The sequence below is a fragment of the Plectropomus leopardus genome, chromosome 8 (genome assembly GCF_026936395.1).
Source record: "Plectropomus leopardus strain MGB_pleo_1.0 chromosome 8, ASM2693639v1, whole genome shotgun sequence".
Classification (NCBI taxonomy): domain Eukaryota; kingdom Metazoa; phylum Chordata; class Actinopteri; order Perciformes; family Serranidae; genus Plectropomus; species Plectropomus leopardus.
The window spans coordinates 23,290,835-23,311,482 of record NC_142183.1 but is presented as its reverse complement, the minus strand read 5'-3'; the positions used below and the strand labels follow the sequence as shown (position 1 = coordinate 23,311,482).

The 20,648-nt window shown below is 40.7% G+C and overlaps 1 protein-coding gene across 1 annotated transcript in view; it reads right to left on the bottom strand.

Annotated features, from left to right (window-relative positions):
* Positions 1 to 243: 243 nt before the first annotated feature.
* Positions 244 to 20,648, bottom strand: part of abcb7 (ATP binding cassette subfamily B member 7) — a 31,436-nt gene continuing 11,031 nt past the window's right edge. The window contains exons 6-16 of the mRNA XM_042493685.2: positions 17,825 to 18,093; positions 17,088 to 17,176; positions 16,797 to 16,884; positions 12,069 to 12,243; positions 10,496 to 10,653; positions 7,625 to 7,788; positions 6,651 to 6,780; positions 6,040 to 6,211; positions 3,893 to 3,996; positions 3,103 to 3,210; positions 244 to 1,753 (exon numbers count right to left, since the gene is read on the bottom strand). Of these exons, the coding sequence (XP_042349619.2) occupies positions 1,535 to 1,753; positions 3,103 to 3,210; positions 3,893 to 3,996; positions 6,040 to 6,211; positions 6,651 to 6,780; positions 7,625 to 7,788; positions 10,496 to 10,653; positions 12,069 to 12,243; positions 16,797 to 16,884; positions 17,088 to 17,176; positions 17,825 to 18,093 (1,676 nt within the window). The 3' untranslated portion in view covers positions 244 to 1,534. The remainder of the gene's footprint in view (positions 1,754 to 3,102; positions 3,211 to 3,892; positions 3,997 to 6,039; positions 6,212 to 6,650; positions 6,781 to 7,624; positions 7,789 to 10,495; positions 10,654 to 12,068; positions 12,244 to 16,796; positions 16,885 to 17,087; positions 17,177 to 17,824; positions 18,094 to 20,648) is intronic.

Sequence of the window (20,648 nt, the reverse complement as noted above, 5' to 3'; positions counted from 1 at the left end):
AAAATGTCACTCTATTTTTTTTTTCTAAATAAAGGACATTTCTTTTTGCTTATTAATAATCTTGAGATTTTTTGAAGTTCTATAATAAGAGGGTCACAGCCCCCAGTTCGGGAAATAATTTCACCCTATACAACCAGACTCTAATTAGAGAGTTTCCCTTATCTATATATGCTGTATTTCTACTCTCTTATGGTCTGTTTCACTGCATCACTTAACCATAATAAGAACAACAGCATGGCAACCTTGTTTAGACAAAAGCCAACATTTATTAATCTGTCTGCAGTGTATTCACAGTCAACATATACTCCAGAATACTGTGACACAGGCTTTACATTGTGTGTACAGAACAAGATAAATTAATCTTGTCATTTATAGATACAACAACATACCAAAGTTTCTAACAAAATGTGCATATCACAGGCAAAACATCCTTTGGAAAATGAGTACGTACATGTATTGTCAGCTTTTAAATATTAACATTACATGTAACCTTCAGGAAGAAGTCTCTGTATTGTGTTTATAAAATCCAAAAAGCTGTCTTAGCACTGTTAAAACTCCATGAATAACTTTTCATTAGAAAAGGCCCGTCAACCAAGGCTAAATGATATGACTGTGAAATTTTCCCAGAGGAGACTTTCAAGTTGTTTCTTACTGTGGCTCCAACTGTGGTGAAAACCATTCATGATTTATTAAAGTTACTTCTCGTCATTCTCAGAGTGGTATATTTACATGAATGTGACTGAGACTTACTGCTAATTCACTGGGGAGCTATTTTGCATGTTCATGAGTCCAAATATCCATATTATGCAGCGAATCGCATCTAGAGGACTTGATTATCTGCCAAATATGATATTTTTAGAACATGCATTAACCACGTCATGGGCAATGTGCAATATGATTAAATCCAATTTAAGCATCTGCTAAATGAAATTGAGTTATTCAAACCAACGCATTCTGCAAAACAATGTTTGTAATTCAGTTTTTCTACTCACAGAATAAATTGCAATAAATGTGTGCATCCTTATATAAAAAAAGCAAACTATCGGTTATTTTGAAAATAATTTTAAAAAATTAAATCAATACAATTTTTTTTGTCAACATCAAGGCATATGCAAGTCATTATGTATACTCTCATCTGTTTCCAGTGCAATGGAAGATGTCAATAAACCTGATGTCAAAAATGGGGGGGGGGGCAGCCATGTTGACTAACAGATGTCTTACACACACGTATGTGATATACAAGGTCTCTTATGCTTGGCTTCAGCTGAGACAACTGGCATAGAAGCTCTATCTCTGGACACCAGCCAGTGCGAAACACACTTGCTCCCTGTTCTGCTCCTCCTCCTTCACTTTGGCGAGCGGTGGCCTTAATTCACATGAGGAGGAGGAGGGACAGTCACATGGGTGGGGGCTTGGCTTGAGTGGGTAGAGGGGATGTACCCCGATTCCTCTCCCTCCCAAATACTGCACAGAGCAGGGATTCCAGTGTAGCCCATCTGTGAGGGATGTAGAGACATGGAGGTGGCAGCTCCTCTCAACAGGAGCAGTTCCCACAGCCCTTAACACTGTTGAGGATCTCCTCCTGCAATTTTTTCCTCTCCTCCTCCTTCTGGGACAGGCGCTCTGCTGGTGGCTTGGTCGAGCTCTTGTTGCTGTTGAGGAATTTGCTGTTCTGGGTGTTCCACAGGTCTGCGTACAGGCTGCCCGGGATGCTAAGGAGGGTTTGATGGTCTCCTCGCTCTGCCACTTTACCCTACCAGAGGAAAAAAGAGCAGGCGATCTATCTAGAAAAACCTAAACATGCCAAAAATGACGGTAGCACACGAAGTGAAAGAGTCCTATAGTTAGCATCTCGTCATGACCGCACAACACTGACCACACTCTCTGTGGGGAGTCAGCTCCCCCCTAGAATTCCTGCCGCCTCCCCAACAACTGTTGCAATTCCTCACTCAAAAACACGGACTCGCACACACACACACGCATCCGCACGCAGCAAACGACACATCCCTCCCACGCAGTCAAACACAAATGAAGGCACCCCCCTTCCCCCACCTCCCATGAGCATGCAGAGGTGTTGGCATCATCTTTAGTGCACCCAAGATGAGCACGTGACTGCTTCGGCTCGTTATTTTAATGAGCACCCCAGGCAGTCCTCTGCTGGTGACACTAGCGAATGGCATGGCGACATCACACACAAACATGCCTCCTCGCCACGACCCTCTGATCCCCGCCATCTGACTCTGGAAACATGGAACGACACATGCTCACTCGCTGCGGTTCAAAGAAACCTCTTCTCATTTTATCCTATCTGACACTGGTGGAAACTGTCACTTCATCTGTGTTACATTTCATATTAACTCTTACTTTCCAGATAATAACTGACTTCACTCAGTGTCATTTTGTGCTTTGCAGTGCCTCAAGCACAACTGGTTAACATACTGCAGCATTTTTCTCTCTGCTGGGATGTCTCTCTTGAGGCACCAGAAAGATTTAAAATATACTGGTGTCTCTGTGGCACCTTAAACCTGACTTAAAGACATCTGACCAAAAACCTGTATAGGTAAACCATGTAAATCTCCATTAAACGACATGTTTAGTCCTGGATGAGGCCTCATCAGTGTCTGGGAAGCCGGCCCATACATTATTAGTCACCGAGACAAACAAGACAGGCCATCTGACCAAAACAGCCAGTCGAGTCTGACTGCTTTAATGAGCCCTTATGGAAAAAATAATGCATCCACTTCTACCAACAGTGTCCTGTTGTTGTTGGAGTTAATGAGAAAAGCTAAACAAAGCATGTTTTCATCACGTACGTTGTAGAAAGGTAACTCAAAATAAATGAGTGGCAAAAACAGAGGCTGCTTGCTAAATTCTTGTTGCCGGTAGATACAGTGCGCCAAAGGTCAAGCAGAGTGCAGGTCATCATCCTTCCCTTCAATGCAAAATCGTCTAATTGGACTGGCAATTAACACAGCGCATGTTTATACTGGTAAACTCTGAACCATCATATTATTTGCTTTTTTTGAACCTGACATTACAACTGGCAATGTTAATTAGAGAAGGTATGAGATCAAGTAAAAAAATAAGTGGATGAGTTCTTACCTCGCTGAGCACTATAATCTCGTCTGCGTCTACGATAGTGGAAAGCCTGTGGGCGATGAACACTGATGTCCTGTCCTTCACCATGTCCTTCATTGAAGTCAGGATGTTCTGGAAGCACACAAATAGTTTTATCATTCTGTTAGGATGAAGAGTATCCCCCGATCCACAAGAAAATAGTTCCCCAGGTTGGCAATAATGGTGGCTTGCAAAAATAAGGAAAAAAAAGTGCATGAATGACAGGATATATATGAAACATACTCCCAAACTTTGATTTGAAGAAGCTAAGTCAACAGAATGTTGCTCAGCAACATCCACCTTCATATGCTTTTCTTTTCAGTGTTTACACATGATAATTTAAACACACCTCCTTGACGAGAACTGAAACTCTCAATTAACAACCACATCTACTGCCCCACTCTTTTTGCTGAAGTTCAGAGAGGGCATGCTGAACTTTCTCATTAAATGTAACATTTACAAAGACTGTGGGGTTTAAGCTGAGCTGGAGATTAAGTAGGAGAAAACAGTGGCAGGTGGCAGGGGGGAACATGGGGGTGGTGCGTGTGGGGATGGGGTGTGTGTATGTCACAGCAGGTATGTGACGCAGGACTGAGTTGAATTATTGTGTACCTCTAGCAGGCGAATGAGTGGGTGTTTGTTCTGCAGGCACGGTGAGGTGTCAACCCGTACGTGCAGCAGACAATGGGCATTTGTGGGCATGTTACATGTGCGTGTGCGTGCCTGTTCCTGCCTGTGTGTGTGTGTGTGTGTGTTCATGCACTGTCAGGCCCACCTCTTCTGTGATAGAGTCAAGGGAGGATGTTGCTTCGTCATACAGGAGGATGGGTGGATTCTTTAGTATTGCGCGGGCAATGGCGACACGTTGCTTCTCCCCTCCTAAGACGAAACAGCAAAATGCCAAAAATAAAAGCAAACCAGGCTCAAGCCAAACGGGATGAAATATGTGAGGATACAGCAGGTCTCTCTCTGGCCCTTCTCATCAGATAATTACCTCAAACAGAGGGCTGGTAAAACAGACTTTCATTTAATTGTGAAGAAAAATCAGCAGGACCCAAAGATTTCTCCCACTGTGTCTGACTCGGCCTTTATTACATATGAGCTGTGTGTGGCCTCTTGAAAGCAAGCAGCGTTCAGCAGATACAAATATTGCTGGCTGTAGAGAACAGCAATGAAGGAAGTTAGCCCAGACGCCCCCCCCTTAACCCCCCCTCCGCTGACAAACTCACTGGCAGCTGTCACGTACAGCAGCAGTGAAATTAATGAGAAGTTAGTCATGTCTTTATTTTGTCCGTTCTCTCACTCACTCAGTCACTCCACATAAAGAAATCTGTGCTGCCAGTAATTGCATCTTGAATGTTGAGTGAAAGTGCTCACACACTGTGTGTGTTAAACACTGTGTGTTAACGTGGGCTAAATGAGTTCCAGAGTGATGCTAGGAGCCAAATACTACTCAGTCGCGCACTATCACTGCAGATCAAATAAGGCAACATGCCATTAAGCAAGTTCACAGACCACACAGACAACAAAATAACAATGGTGCAGCCACAGATTAAGACTCATAATGAATCTCATAAAATGAGGTCAAATTTAATAATTAAATTAAGTTTAATTGTCGCCTTCTTTAACAAGGCAACAGCTCGTAATCAAAGTCTTAAAAGTAATTCTCAACTGCAATGGTTAGGCAAACATTTTAATAATATCTACAGCTGTGCAAATTTAAATATTCCTCATAGCATTTTGCAGTCTCTCGCTTACATTTATTTCTCAAAGCACACATGGCAACTGCCATCCTAATTTACTGTATATTCATTGCATCAGATGAAAGATAAAAAGAACGGTCTGTGGAAGATTTAGACCCCTGTGCTTTGTTTCATTTCCTGTAGTAGCAATAAAGAAATGACCATGTTTCCAAATGTTAAGCTGACCAAAACGAGCAGAACCAAATACCAAGACAACTGCGACTTAATTCTCTAAGATCAATACTGAGACACTATTTTGGATAAGACTACTTTTGCTTTCATAAAATATTTGCTTGTTAAATAAAATGCAGTTAGGAGGTCAGTTACAGCAGCTATAACAGATAAGGTCAGATTTAAGTGTCACAAAAATGCAGTTTCTAACCTCTATACATTATCTTGAAAAATATTGATAGTCAATACCATTTTTGATACCACGGGGTAAAACTGAAGCTGAGCACACACAATCATACTTTTTTATGAAAAGATAAATATAACTAGGCTATAACTTGACCAAAATGACTTCTTTGTTGGTTAGTAGAAGAGAATGACACAATGACTGCAGTAAACATTAACTGTCTGAGAGAGCGCTGCTGGAAGTGGTGTATCGATACTGTGGAAAATAAGTCATGACACCGTTTCAAAATTGATATGTATCGAAAAACAATATTTTTGACAACGCCGTATTGTAAAGCATCTTTTGACACCAGCAAAACAAATACACAAATATTCGAGCCATATACTGACACAATCTCCCAAATCAGCCTCAACCTCATATCACAATATCACTATTATATTAGAGCTGAAACTATTAGATGATTCATCTTCAACTATTTTGATGAAAAAATAATGCACAAATCAACAGTCAAACAAACTGCAGAATATTCTCAGGTGTTAAGATTTGCTGCTTTTCTCTTTGTGCATCATTGTAAATGAAACATGTTTGTTTTATGTGTTTATGTGTGACTAAACAATTAATTACAAAAAAGAATCAACAGATTAGTCAATAATGAAAATAATCTCTGGTTGCAGCCTTATACTAGAACAACATACTGAAATAATTTCTGGGTTATGCATCTTTTAACTTTGTACCATCCAGGGAAATAAACAAAACACACAGCTCTGTTGCTTGCTTCTGCAGAGGAGGCCGCATTCAAACAGTAGTCAGAATAGTGCAGCTAACCTGACAGCTTGAGGCCCCGCTCCCCAACCTGGGTGTCATAGCCATGGGGCATCCTGAGGATAGCATCATGGATGCCTGCTAGACGCGCCACTCGGTGCACCTCCTCTGGTGTGGCGTTGATGTTTCCGTACTGCAAGTTGTAGAAGATGGTGTTGTGGAACAGAACGGCATCCTGACAACAACACAGTTAGAGGGAAAAAAAGAGGCTTCAGAGAATATTTTTATTGCAGCAGAGGACTGCAGATACCAAGACAAGGGTAGGAGGGAGAAAGAGAACGAACGCAAATGACAGAAATGCTGTTCATGTACCATCTGTTCAGATCAGCCTCTGAGCTTACTGCAGTGAAAACTTAGCTGAATTCAGCTTATTTCTGATGCTGCTGTTAACTATTAATGTTTCTTTGTTATATGCTGCCCCCTTGTTGTATATAATTATCAGTAATAACTCAAATATAGCAAATAAGCAAATAATACTCAAATAAGTAAGTCAAATAAATAACATAAACACATTTCATTTGTGGTAAAGAAGCTTCTAATAGTGAAAAACAACCTACATGGAGGTCATAAAATCACATTTTTGCTTTTTTTTGTTGTGTTGATGTGTCTCAGACCTGAGGTACGACCCCCAAGGACTTCCTCAGGCTGTCAAGGCTGACTTCTTGGATATTCTGCCCCGCTACGTAGATGTTCCCCTGCTGGGGCTCATAGAAGCGGAACAACAGCCGCACAATGGTGCTCTTCCTGCAACCAGACGTGGAACCAATCATCAGCATCATTCTGTCTGCGAACTGCACCCCCACAGCCTACTGATGATTTCTCATGATAAGTCTGTCTGCACATACAGATGAGGTGATGCACACCTGGCTAAAGCTTTGACAGTTCGGGAGCGAATTCACAAAGAATAGATTGTGGCTGTCGAAGGCACAATGAGTTGTGCATCACTTGAAACTGCTATCTGTCCAGTCTGAGGTCCAATCCACAAAAGATATGGTGCTAATGATGTTACAGCGCAAACACGACCATAAAGTTCTGCAGTTGAATGAAAGTTTCCCTTTTTTTTATGTGACTGCAGCTATCCACGTGGCAGAGTATAAATGTTGCCTTTGCGTCAAGAACACAGAAGGCAGAACAATCACAGAGAGAAAGAAAAGCAGACCGTGAGCTACAGGTCCTGATCAATAAGGTGCAGAGGCATTCCTCAAAACTTCAGGGAGACTGGAAAATCTGGGTGTGACACCCCTTAAAGATGTGCTTCAGTTATCACTATCTCTCTGAGGACGCTGATAATTTTACTGTAAATGTGTGTGGCTGATTTTTGAGAATTGGACTTTTTTTTTTGCAATGAAGCTCATTTGCATAAACGGGGCAAATTTTGCGTCACATGTATGCATGTTACCTAATTTAAATACATGCAAATAGCACGGGAACACTGAGACATTGTTTTCCTAGCAGCACAGTCAGGGATGCATTTTACCTTTTGTGGGTGCTTTGAGAACAACATGTTTTCTTTTTGCAGGTATACTGGCTGCAGCACAATCCTTAAGTGAATTTGCCCACCAGTGTACTGCTGTGAGAGGTGACCTACCCTGACCCGCTGCCACCAACGATAGCCACCTTCTTCCCAGCAGGCACCTCGAAGGACACTCCGTTTAAGACCTTCTGGCCCTCCAGGTATTCAAAGTAGACGTCCTCGAAGCGGATGGTGGCCTCCTGTGGTGTGATGGTTAATGCTGGGGCGAGATCCCTCTCCTAGAGAAACCATCAGAGGGTTGAGACAGACAAAACGCATGATGCAACGTTACTTCAACACCTTGTAAAGGCATATAATGCTGGAGCACAGAGCCAAGATGGGCTGCATAAAGCGGAGACATTCACAGTGCATTCCAGAGGTCGTTTCAACCGAATCTTCAGACGCTGCCCTTCATGGTGACTGAAGGATCAATAGGCGTGAAAACTTTCGGTACATACTGAGCTGAGCCATAGAGCTGAGATGCAGCCAAGGTCAGCAGTGAATAAAGCGCTGTCCTTGCCCTGTGAGTAAAAGCCTTTTCTGCTTCGTTTCTATACTATCTAATAACAACATAATCACCCACAATCCACCTCAGCCAATTAAACAAATAACTCATAGTCCATTAGTATAAACAGATGATAATTTCACACACCCCCAACATGGAAAAAAGCCAAAATCATTTATTTTTTTATTTTGTGGAGCAGTTTCAAGTAAGGGGGTGTTTTAAATTATTTTACATCTACATAATAGGCCAGTGTGTTCCAAAAAAAAAAAAAAAAGCATTCAGACAGTAATGGCCTGCTGGGCAGTGCCGTTCCAGAGGGAATCACAATGGCGAGGAGTATTACTGATGAGTGAAAAATAACTGGACAGATTCATTTCTGCTACTATAATTACAGGCTGGAGATGGGAATGGCGTTCATATTGTTAGACAGCAGCAGGCACACATTTGCACTTAAATGTGCTCTTGTGACACAAGATGGGCTGTTGTGTTGTGTTAAAAAAGAAAAAGATAAATGTAGTGAAATGTCTCACAAAAACAATTGACAGCTATGACATTGAAGAAACAGAGAACCAACATGTCTAAAATCTGAACTGTTTTGGACTTTTGTTAAGTTAAGAACAGGATCCAGTTTTGACTTTCTTTCTGTGAAAGTCTGTGAGTTTTTAAGGTCAGTTCACAAGTAGTAAATTCAACATTGAACCCCAGGAATATTAGCTGTGCTTTAACATGATGTAGTGTCTCAACCCCGTAAAAAGGATGTTACATGCTTTTGGGCTCTAGAACTGAAACGCAAGAAAATTTGTCAATTTTTGTCATTCAAGAAAAAGAATCTGGATTTTATGTTTTTCTTTGTTATTTATGAATACAGTATAATAGGGTTTTGGACTGTAGGCCATATATCACAAGCAATCTAAAGTGACCTTTTTCTTTCATTTTATGGACAAAAAGACAATTGATTAATCAAGAAAATAACTAGTAAATTGATCATTAATGAAAACAATCATACGTTAAAGCCCTAGTGGGCCATGGTAAACTTTAAGCGGATGTTGCAAAGCAAAGACATTAGTCAGTGCACAAAAGGGTTATTCTGGCATTGACAGACCAATCCACGAATGCAAACCTAGTTTTCCAAGGGGCGTTATCAGCATCCATAGATCAAAATCCATCAGGATGCAATTGGACAGACATGCAGCCAATCGGAGCGACAACATGTGATATAGCACTGAGCGATGGACAAATGTAAACAGATCACAGCCCACAGAGATGAGCTGTGATGGTGTAGCATCAGTATGTGGAGTATTGTCATTTTTGCCATAAGAACTTATAAATAGTACTTCAACAGCAAGTTTAAAATTAGCTGCAGCCATCTTAGTTGTTTTCCTGCCTCAACCATGCTCCTCTTAACTTAGCTAAGTCTATGCTTGCGAAAGTGTCCGTGGTGTAGGGTGCAAGACAAAACTGACGTCATTATGTACTACGAGTTAAGCACAAAGGCTCTGGAAGTTTTCAATGGTCAAAATTAACCTGTCCCTTGTTAGTGTAATGGTTGTGGTTGGCCCACAGCGGTCCAGGTTGGGTGGGAATCTGTCTGAAGTGGAGTGGAATAAAACACATCTGACAGGACAAATAAAACAGCTTGCAGATTCATCTGGTTCCCAGGCTACAAAAAGCACCTTTTGTTAACAAAAATATGAAACATAGACAAAAATTAACCAAAGGCAATTCAACAAAAACGGCTGAAAACATTTAGAACAGTTTCTCATTTCCCTCCAGAACTTGACAATAGAAACGGGCGAATAAGCACTACCAGTGTGTCAGCAGATGATCTGCACAAACAGAACAACAACACTTTCACATATCATCACAATCATTTTTACCAGACCACATTCCCTTGGAAGACAAAACAAGACTAACAAGACTAAAACAAAACAAGCTTGTGTTGCTGTCATTTCATTTAAATCAATGATTGAAGACAGCTCACAACTAGTCAATGATCTGAATAAATCACTCAAAAATAGCCAATCACAGTTCTGCTGCAATTTGTCATAACACCCCGACAAGCGAGTAATGTCGTGCTCTACAAGTGGCAATAGACAAGGAAACACCTGAGTCACATCAAGCGTGTAATTACTATTTTGACTACAACCTATCATTTTTACAGCACATGTGGATAGGTTAGCTATGTCATGCGGCCAAGAATAACTCAGTCCTGTGTTCAAATCTTTGACCACTTGTGCAATTAAACATTATCTGCTGCCATTGGGGAAAAAGTCTCAGTGAAAAAGTGTTTGTTTTTTTTTCAGAAAATGTAATGAACCCTGTATTCACTTTCTATTGTCTATAGGTCTCTCACTTGTTAGAGAAGAAAAAAAAAACAAAAATAACAACATTCTGCAATTTACTGCTACTGTGGAGAGGTTCATGTCAGGCCAACAAGTTACCTTGATCTTGGTGTCGACACTGAGCAGGGTGAAAAGAGTGTTCATGTCTATTAGGGCCTGCCTGGTCTCTCTGTACACAGTTCCCAGGAAGTTGAGAGGCAGGGAGAGCTGGAAGAGCAGGCCGTTCACCAACACCAGGTCTCCCACAGTCATCGTACCTAGACGACAGCGACGCAACAATTTACAGACTGCACATAATCTAGCTCTATTGTATCATGCGTGTATCTTTTGGTACAAGATCTATAAAAAAAAATAACACTCAAGTCACTTCTTCTTTCAAGTTGTGAAAGCAGACAAAGCATGTTACAGTCTGAATCTATCTCCACCCGCTGTGATTTCATTTTCTGCATCAAGGCTGTTTTATTTCCTATTCATGCCACTTTTTCATGCTTGCTGTGCTTTGTTCTCATTTAGTTTCTATTATCCAGTTCAGTCAGGGTTTTACTTGCCATTTTCATCTGTCCATTTGATTTTGTTTTGAGGTGTTTTTTTAAGCTTTCATATTTCCAAACGCACTTTTTTTTTTTACTTTTGTGCCATGGACACAGATTATGAGCATGACAAGAGAAATTCAAGTCATGTGATGTATTTTACGCCTTTACACCCGGATGCTATAATTTTTTTTTTTTATGGTTTATACATCTTCAGAGAATGATTTTCCAAATAAAAAAGAAAATCCTTCCACCTAAAACACCTACAGTATAGATTTGCAACAGACTTATTTTTATTATGGATTATATTCCCAGTTAATCAATTAGATGTTGGTCTATCAAATATCAGAAAATAGTGAAAAAATGTCGATCACTTCCAAAGCCCAAGATGACGTCCTAAAATGTCTTGTCAATAATTATTTCACTGGTGGGATTATGATGTTTTAATGAAACTATTTATTCTGCGCTGCTCAGTTTTACATATAATCTCGGTTTTACAATGCACCTTTTCACTACGTGGGAAACAGTATGGCGCCCTCTTCCTGTTCAAAAACTCATGCTAGTACAGATAACAGTTCACTGAAATATATTTCTGGAAAAAATTCAAGATAGAAACGGGCAGTGCAGTAACATTGTCTTGATTTATGTTCAATCAGCAATGCCTATTTTTTACCGTTTGTTCGGAGTTTAGTCTGAGTTTGAGAAACAGAAAGAGGGGCGGGTCTTTCTCTTGGTCCACTTCTACACTCTTTGTGTCTGCTGTGGTAACATGCAGGTGGAAGGCAATACGAAATTTCTGAGATATAGCCAGTAGTTCAAGCCCAGAAAGTGAGCGAAACATCGCCGGATGACACGTTTTGCATTATTCGGCTGTGTTTCGTACTGGTTATATAGAGGGAAGTTAACTACTCATACTAGCCCCACTGTTATGATACAAAGCTGATTAAAATTTCCCTTTAAGAAGCTGGAATCAGATTCTTTACTTTTTCTCAAAAATAATAAAAAATCACAAAAATAACTCAAACCAATTAACTGAATATCAGTTTAGTTGGCAATTAATAGTTCACGAAATGATTAATCCTTGTAGCTCTAACACAGACACACACACACACACACACACACACACAAACACACACACTCACCTGCCGCGATGCCCTTGCTAGCCAACACCATGATGGCAGTGAGGCCGACACTGAAGATGGCACTCTGGCCAAAGTTGAGCATGGCAAGCGTCGATGTGGTTTTTAAAGAAGATGACTCATAGATCTTCAGGTATCCATCATACCTCTCTGCTTCATACTTCTCATTGTTGAAGTACTGCAGCCGAGATGAGAAACATGCAGAGAGGGAGGAGAGAAGGGAGCACAGGGCATGGAGACAGCAAAGAGGATTCACAAAAGGAAAGAGAGTGCAAGTCGAGAGAGAAAGAGGGAGAGACACAAAATATGGTTAGGGTTAAAGTTTAAGGTAGCATGGAGAGCAGTGTCAGGCAGATAGACACTTTAGCGCAGCCTGCCTCCAGGCTGCATTTGTTCTCTGTGACCGCTCTGGGCGTAGTCTGGGTCTCAGTTGGCCTCTAAAGCACTTTTTCATGTCTCTGTATCTTCATCTCCTCCCCACTGATCTTAAAGGATGTGGAGGGCGGCAGAACAAAATCCAGAGCCTGCTCAGTAGTGCAGCTTCGGCAGAGGATAGCAGCGATTCCGACAAAAGAGCGGGTCAGAAAATATAATTGTAAGGAAAGCCTAAACATCGTTTGCAAGTTAACCCAAAAAATCGCTGCAGATTATTCATCACTGACACTGTAGTCAGTCTGTGTTTACATCTGTAGCAGACACCTACAAACAGAACACAGATTGCTCTTAAGTGTTACACCACACAAGCAGCACTAATTTTGATTAAGACATAGAGCAATAATTTAGAGAAAAAAAAGCATCATGAATCAGCCACAAGCACATCTCTTACATTCAGCACATAAAACTATGCCATGATCATAACAACAACCCTCAACTCTGCTGCCAATTACCTAATATTGCTGTTTGTTTAGTTTGCACTATTGTTCCTCTGCTCTGGTTAAGTGGGCGATTTGCTTCTCTAGCTAACGGCAGTGGTGCTGTGCTGCTACCAACTTGCCACTGATTTGCATATAGGGAAATGCAGGAAATCAGAGAGAGAGAGAGAAAGAGAGAGAGAGAGAGAAAGAAAGAGAAGAAAGAGAGAGAGAGAGAGAGAGAGAGAAGAAAGTAGCACATGGAGGACAAACACAAGCAGTGCAAGGCACCGTGTTCAGGTTCTCATCCAGCCCTTTGTGAAAGTGGAACGGATTTCTGAGTGGGCGGAGATCTAATTACATATGCACACTCACAGCTCAGAGTGATGCTAAATCCGGCCGCATTGGCACGGATGACACAAAATAACACACAACAAAACGTTAAGGGAAAAACAGAACGCAAAATAATACAGCAAAGAAAATAACACGGGTGCAAAAATATATCTAGAACAGCCTAACAAAGCACCCAAAACTGGATGGTGATTATGTTTGTATGTGTCCTCTGTACAATGAGGTTACCTAGAAAGCGGCTTAAAGCAGCAAAAGGTAAAGATTCAGGATAACCATGCCACTGAGAAAAGTGTAAAGCACTGTTTACATCCGCACCACATCACATCAGTTAGGTACCTGTGAGAGCACACTCACCCATAAACCACACTGCCTTTGAGCAGACATTTCTATTCAAAATAAAGCCTCCAGTGGCATACCCTTCCAGTCCAAAACTATAACCGAGATGCTATTTGGGTCATTGAGTAAACCAGGAAAATAGTCCTGCATGTCCAGTGATAAATGTCTCATTGTTTGTGGCAAGTGGAGTGACACTGACTATGTTGCTCATGCTCAAAATATTCAGTTGTTTCACCCTTATTCCAAATGGTCAATATTCCTACGAAGATGTTTACATATCTAATGAAAAAGAATATTCCACCAATATTCCTGTTTACATGCAGACATATCTGGTCGTGATGTGGGTTTTTTTTTGACTCTGGGTCAACAGATTATTAGCCTGGCTGATTATCAAGTCCAATATTTGGCATTTTCTGTGTTCGTTAGCTGTTGCTTTAGGTTAATGTAAATGCAATATGTCTAAATGACTAACATGATAATTAACAAATGCATTATCTTTATGTTATTAAGTGTTAATATTCGCCCGATAAAATTAATTGATGAAAAAGTGTGTGTATTACACCCGACCAACAATAGGGAGGGCAATACATGCAAAGACAGTGTCAGCATTCATTTCTTAATTTAAATTTTCACTAATATAAAAGCGTTGCAGGGAATTTGCTGTATGTAATGTTGAAAGTTTTGAATAAACATTTGCTAAAGGCATTTAAACAAAGTTTTATGTTGGAGTTTGTTATATTCCAAAAATTTTTTAACAGAAATAATTTCATTTTTACGGTAAATGCAAATCAGTTCCATATATTGTTTTCCGGTGTCATCAAGTATTAATAATTGGTATTGGTATTGGCCCAGTTAAACTAATATCGGTCATCCCCTATTTTTGACAGGGGCTGGATGCCTTAATATGTTGTTTATTGCTTCAAAATATGTAACGGCGGGCAGCTGGAGCCACTTGCAGCATCTGCGTTAAAAACCCCAGCTGAGACATATATTCTGAATGTGCTGTATTCATGTCCAAAGAATGCTCCTAAAGCCCAAATAATATCAGCATATCCCACATGTCTTAATCAGAAAATGCTCCATGAAAGAAACTCTGTACAATTAAGGTATTAACCAATTCCATCAGTATTTCTAGAAACTGATTGTTGTAACTCTGTGTTGCTGCTATTCTTCGCCAGGTTTTCTATGTAAAATAGATCTTTGATCTCAGTGGGCCAGACCTGGTTGAATAAAGGTTCAATATAAATAAATGAATGCTGAAGTGGAGCTCTTCTACGTTTCATCGAAGAGCTGACTCCACAGCCGGTTCGTGATCTGCAGTGATAGTTTTGGTGTCTTGTCTTTATTCTTTTCTATTTTATGTTACAAATAACCTGTAATCACTGTTTGTACTTGTGTTTTTAAATGATGTACTAATTCCACATATTTGTCAGTTGTGTGATAACAAAGAGCAAAGGAGACAAGCAGACACACACACACACACACACACACACACACACACACACACACACACACACACACACACACACACACACACACACACACACACACACACACACACACACACACACACACACACAAGCAGGCAGAAAGAAACAGATCAGCTCTACGTGTGATAAGGAAAAAAAACAGAAACGCTTGTTGACCAGAGCAGAGAGAAAGAGAGAAAGAGAGAGTGAGACTACGTCACCTCTGCAGCTTGTTGCTTGCAACAGAAAGTACCCAGAAACAGAACCGTCAGGCATTATTACTGGTTTAAATGTGAACATTAGCAAACCTTATACAGAATAAGGCCTAATTCGGATTATCCAGTCTGAAAGACACAGTTTACATAATCTCAAAATTTGGAACATTGTCATATTCAGAATAATAATGAAAAATGAATGTGCACATAAACGTCGTCATCTACATAAAAATATAAACTTTAAGAGATAAGCAGCAGAAAAGAGAATGAGAGCACGGAAGTATCAGCAAAGTAAAAACCCAGGACATTATGTGTCAACTGTGTGTGCAGAATGGCTGAATATAAACCTGAAAAGATTACTTTATTAGTTGATCAACAAAAAATAATTGATAACTGTTTTGATAATAGCAATGACAACATGCCATTTTCAAGCAAATATTGCTAACTATTGTCAAGTTTCATCTTCTATTTTGTGATTGTTAACTGAAGTTTTGGACTGTTGGATGGACAAAACGAGCAATTTTAAGACATAATTTTGTGCTCTAGGAATCTGTGAAGATAACTGAGGGAAAAAAAAGAAGGTCGATATGGAGAATGAAATATTCGTTAGCTGTTGCTCTAGGTAAATGTAAATGCAATATGTCTAAATGACTAACATGATAATTACCAAATGCATTATTTTTAAGTTATTAAGTGTTTATATTAACATCAGGATAATAAACTGTTCGTCCCTTCTGAACAAACCTGAGGTCATCATTTCAGGCACAAGAACTGTGAGCCATAATGAGAATTTCATGACAATATAGAAAGAGACAATAATGGATAATATTAAACTGTTGGCTAGTCCTCATTGGTTCTAATCAATACCTCAATTCTCAGGACGGCTATGTGACTGTACTGGTCCATTTCAGCAGAAAAGTTACATTTGCAATAAGTTTTCTACCTATAAAGTTAATCTTTGAACTTATAGAACAGGCTCCACGGCTGCACTGCCATCATTTTTCTGTGGGCTTACTTTGGCGTGACACTGCTCTATAATAATAGCTGGGGAGAATGTGGATAACCTTTAAGTAAACCTATAGTGGAGATTGGCAGTGACTTTCCACCCTTTCAGTCCTTTCAGCCATAAATTCCTCTCCTGTCGCTCAGAAAGGTAAACTTGACTTTTCACTTGTACTTGTTATGATAAGCAGTTTGTGTTGGAAAGTGGTGAGAGTCAGAGAAAGAGAGGCACAGAGTGCGTTAGAGAGCTTTTCTTTGATTAAAAGGCAAATTCTGACAGTGGCAATCATGCCAGTGAAACACTATTATCACAGACGAGTAAATATTTGTTCCCGTCAATGTGCCAGGCTTAAGTGAATAGAACAAAAAGACTAGAAAGGAGAGGATAAAAGGGAAGTATTGATGAAGGGAAAGCGGGTGGAGATGAGGAGGAGCTGAAAGTGTATGGTAGCAGGTGTGTATGTGTGTGCATTCCTATATGTGGCTCTATGGGATTTTGGATCTCACCTTAACAGTCTCATAGTTAAGGAGGGAGTCAATAGCTGCGTTGCCGGCTTCGTTGTCTGCTTTGTTCATTTCTATCCGGAAACGAGTCCTGTGTGCGGAGACACATGCACAATGACGTGAGCACTTTCTTCAGTACATATTTCAGCCCACGAGTGAAACATTGCTGCTGTCAGCACAGACAGCCCCAGAACTATTTACTGAATCCTTTTCAAGTATTAACAAACATTAGCAATAAAACCACCAGTTGAAGACTCACACACACAGGACCAATACAAACATCCTCATTGTTACCTCCACTGAGTGACGAGAATGGTGAAGAGGGTGTACGCTGATAAGGTGCCCAAGGACACTGCTGCAAACTGTCCACCACACCTGTAATACTGCAGAGGGAAAAAGGCACACACAAAACAAAGCATGGTGTGATAAAAAGTCAAGCGACGGCATTGGACCCGCGGACTCCAACATTGGCTTCACAATGCTTTTTGAGAACGTACTGTTTTTGACCATTCCACTATGAAATTGAGTGATACAAATGGAGGGGAAACTACAAGAACTAATCATGCTAATGCTTTAGCTATTTGGGCAATGGAGTCTGCCGTCATTACAGGCAAGCTGACATTATGGTCCAGAGTGGAATAATAGCACAAAGCTATAGACGAGCCGCTCTTTCAGTGGTGGCCAAGGAGGGGGGCATCTGTTCAGGGCATACGCCACAGGAGGACATTAAGCTGCAACAAAGCTTTGGGATTCATCATTGACACTAATGGGCTATGTGTTGCCACCAAAAGTTCATGGGGATTCATATTCCATTTAGAATGTAAATGAGACAATATCTCCGAAATTAATTTCCGGACAATCTGCTTTGAAGAGTATCAAGGTGATGGAAAGTCTTGAGCTAACATTAAGGGCTGAATCAGTGATGGCAACAAGAATAAAAAGACAGAAAATATAAGTCGTGTTCCTGGTAGCATCATACAATAACACTGAAGTAAAGTATCTGTGAGTTTGAATGTCACCATGAGACTCACCAAAATGGCACTGACGAGGGCCATCTCGAAGACCGTAGGTCCTAGATTAAAGACGAGCGCACTGAGGACAAATGAGATGCCCCGCGTGCCGCGGTCGATGGCCTTGGACAGCGCTCCTGTCTGCCGGCTGAGATGGAAACCGAGGTCCAGATTGTGCAGGTGGAGGAAGACGTTCTTGGCGATGCGTCGGATGGAGCTCTGAGCCACTTTCCCGAACACGGTGTTCCTCAGCTCGTTGAAGAGGGCTGCACAAGCCCGTGACGTGCCATCTGGGATAGCAGAGGAGACGGAGAGTTTAGCACACCTGCTGTGAAAAGCAGGGAGGTTTCACACGGCAGGGCTGGGCGCTATCAAGTGAAAACATAACCTCATTCTAAACACTGAGGACTGTTTTGCAGCTCAAAACAAGAATGTGACCCCTAACCTTCCTGTCTTGTAAAGATGTAATACAGTATTGAAGCAGTTGAGAGGAGAGAAAGGAGAAGCATGTCAACTGCTCTAAAGTGAATGCCTGTACGAGGTGGCGGGGCAGGTTTTTTCCACATCATCTCTGGTCTGCAAAGCACTGCAGAGCTACAGCAGCAGCCTCCCCAAGCCTCTGTAATTACAGAGCAGGATGCTGTCTGAAGCCTCGCTACCATGGCAGGCCAGCACACTGCAGACCGAGAGGAGGGGGGGTATGTGAGTGTACACAAGTGCTTTCAGTGTGTGTGTGTGTGTGTGTGTGTGTGTGTGTGTGTGTGTGTGTGTGTGTGTGTGTGTGTGACGGGGAGCGGGCTACATGTGTGAGCAGAATACTAGAAGAGGTTTTAATAAGAGTGTCACAGAAAGATGTGACTATGAGTTGGGTCGATGAACAGGCTTAATTTCACCACTGTCTCAGTCTAGACTTTTGTCTAGGTGATCGGTATGATGAGGGTTGATGCAAGTAACACGGTCTTTCTTTACAGGGGCAGTTCACCCCAAAATCAAAAATACACATTTTTCCTCTTACCTGTAGTGCTGTTTATCAATATAAATTGTTTTGGAGTATTGGAGATATGGGCAATAGAGATATCTGCCTTCTCTCCAATATAAAGGAACTGATTTTTTTTTTTTTTAAATTTGAAAAGCTCAAGAGCAATGTCTCTTTCCAGAAATCACAACTCAGTTACTCAAGATAATCCACCAACATTCTTGTGAGCTGTTTCATGTAGAAAAATTTCTTGCTATTTTCTTGCTACCAAACAACACCTGCCAACTGTATCTGAGTTTTTCAAATGTATTTTTAATGGCCTTTGAGCACCACAGGCTGAGTGCCATCTAGTTCCATTATATTAAGGAGGAGGTAAACGTCTTTGCAGGCAGGAATTGATTAGTCGACTATCCACACACAACACACTTGCTCTGCTATTCTCAAAATAACCTGCACTACTCTTCTGTTTTACATTTTGCCATATTAAGTAACAGAATTTAAGGTATTTAGTGAAAAAAAGACTCCAGCTACTCCTACGAGAAAGCAGTTGCATTGATACTGCACTCAAACAGTGTCTCCAGCTCAGAAAAGCCTGCTCAGGATTTAGTCCAATCAGAACAGCCCTCATTTGTAAACAGACTTTTAAGAGCCAGTCGAAGACTATTTCACCTTCCAGGTAGGTCCCGCCTACATTAATTAACCCTTACTGGCTGTTTTCATGATGTTGTTGACAAAAACCAAGAATTATTATTGGGCAATACACATATATATATATATATATATATGTATGTAGATAGATATAGATATATATAGATACTGAGATTAATAGTCAATATTCAAATAGTCAACTAGTTTTTGAGAGTAGTTGTTAACTACTAAAATGCAGCAGTCATGAATGCCTTAGCTGATATAACCAGCACAACTTACAGCACAACAATCTAGACTAAATAGCACCTCAGTTGAGAGTAAAAATATGTATTTCTGATTTTGGGGTGAACTGTCCCTTTAAGATATTTCAAGGCCTTTTTGACATTAGGCATTTTAATGTGTCACAGCAGAAACAACACAGGTTTAAATGATAACATTTATATAATAATTCCATTTAGCTGCTTTGATTTCAGGATCATTGCATGCTTGCTCACTGTCACTCTCACTGGGGCACTTGAACAGAACAGAGCCATCATTAGTGTTATTAATTATACTCGTGCTTTTCCCACTATGACAAGTCGAAATGTCTGCTGTGAAAGAGGCCCATTGTTGCTTTTTTTTAAGGAAGCTACCTGGTGTGCAGCAAAACCCCAGGAGTTCTATCAGTTTTACTCCAATAAAATCACCAATCTAATTTCAAGGCTGTCAATTATTTGATCCCTTGCACTTCTCATAAACTGTTATACAAGCAGATGACGGGCATGACTGTCTCAAATTAATAGTCTGTGTTTAAATGACACATGGCCTTCCTGTGGCGATTTCACCAACTTGTGTGAATACAGGACTTGTCTGCTGATACCAAAGTCGGGGTAATAATCGCTCCGTCTGCAGGTCTTCATGGGGTTGTAATGTGGCGTTAAATAGGAATGCTCATCTAATGAACGTGTCCACGTCTGACAAGGTAGGATGAGCACTGTGCAACCTTTTCAGCCAAATTACACCTGTCTCCGCACGTTCCAAGTACCGGGCCTCGAGTGCCACAAAAAAGGAACAAAAAAAATACCTTTCTTGAAGAGCATCTCCTTCATTCTTGGTCGTCATCTTAATTTGTCCTGTCTGGAGTCCTGTTCATGTGCTCCAATTATTCGACAGGCAGCATTAGTGTGCAAGACCTAAGTGGGCTCATTAAAATAAGTGGCTACAGGGCTAAGCGTACATTTC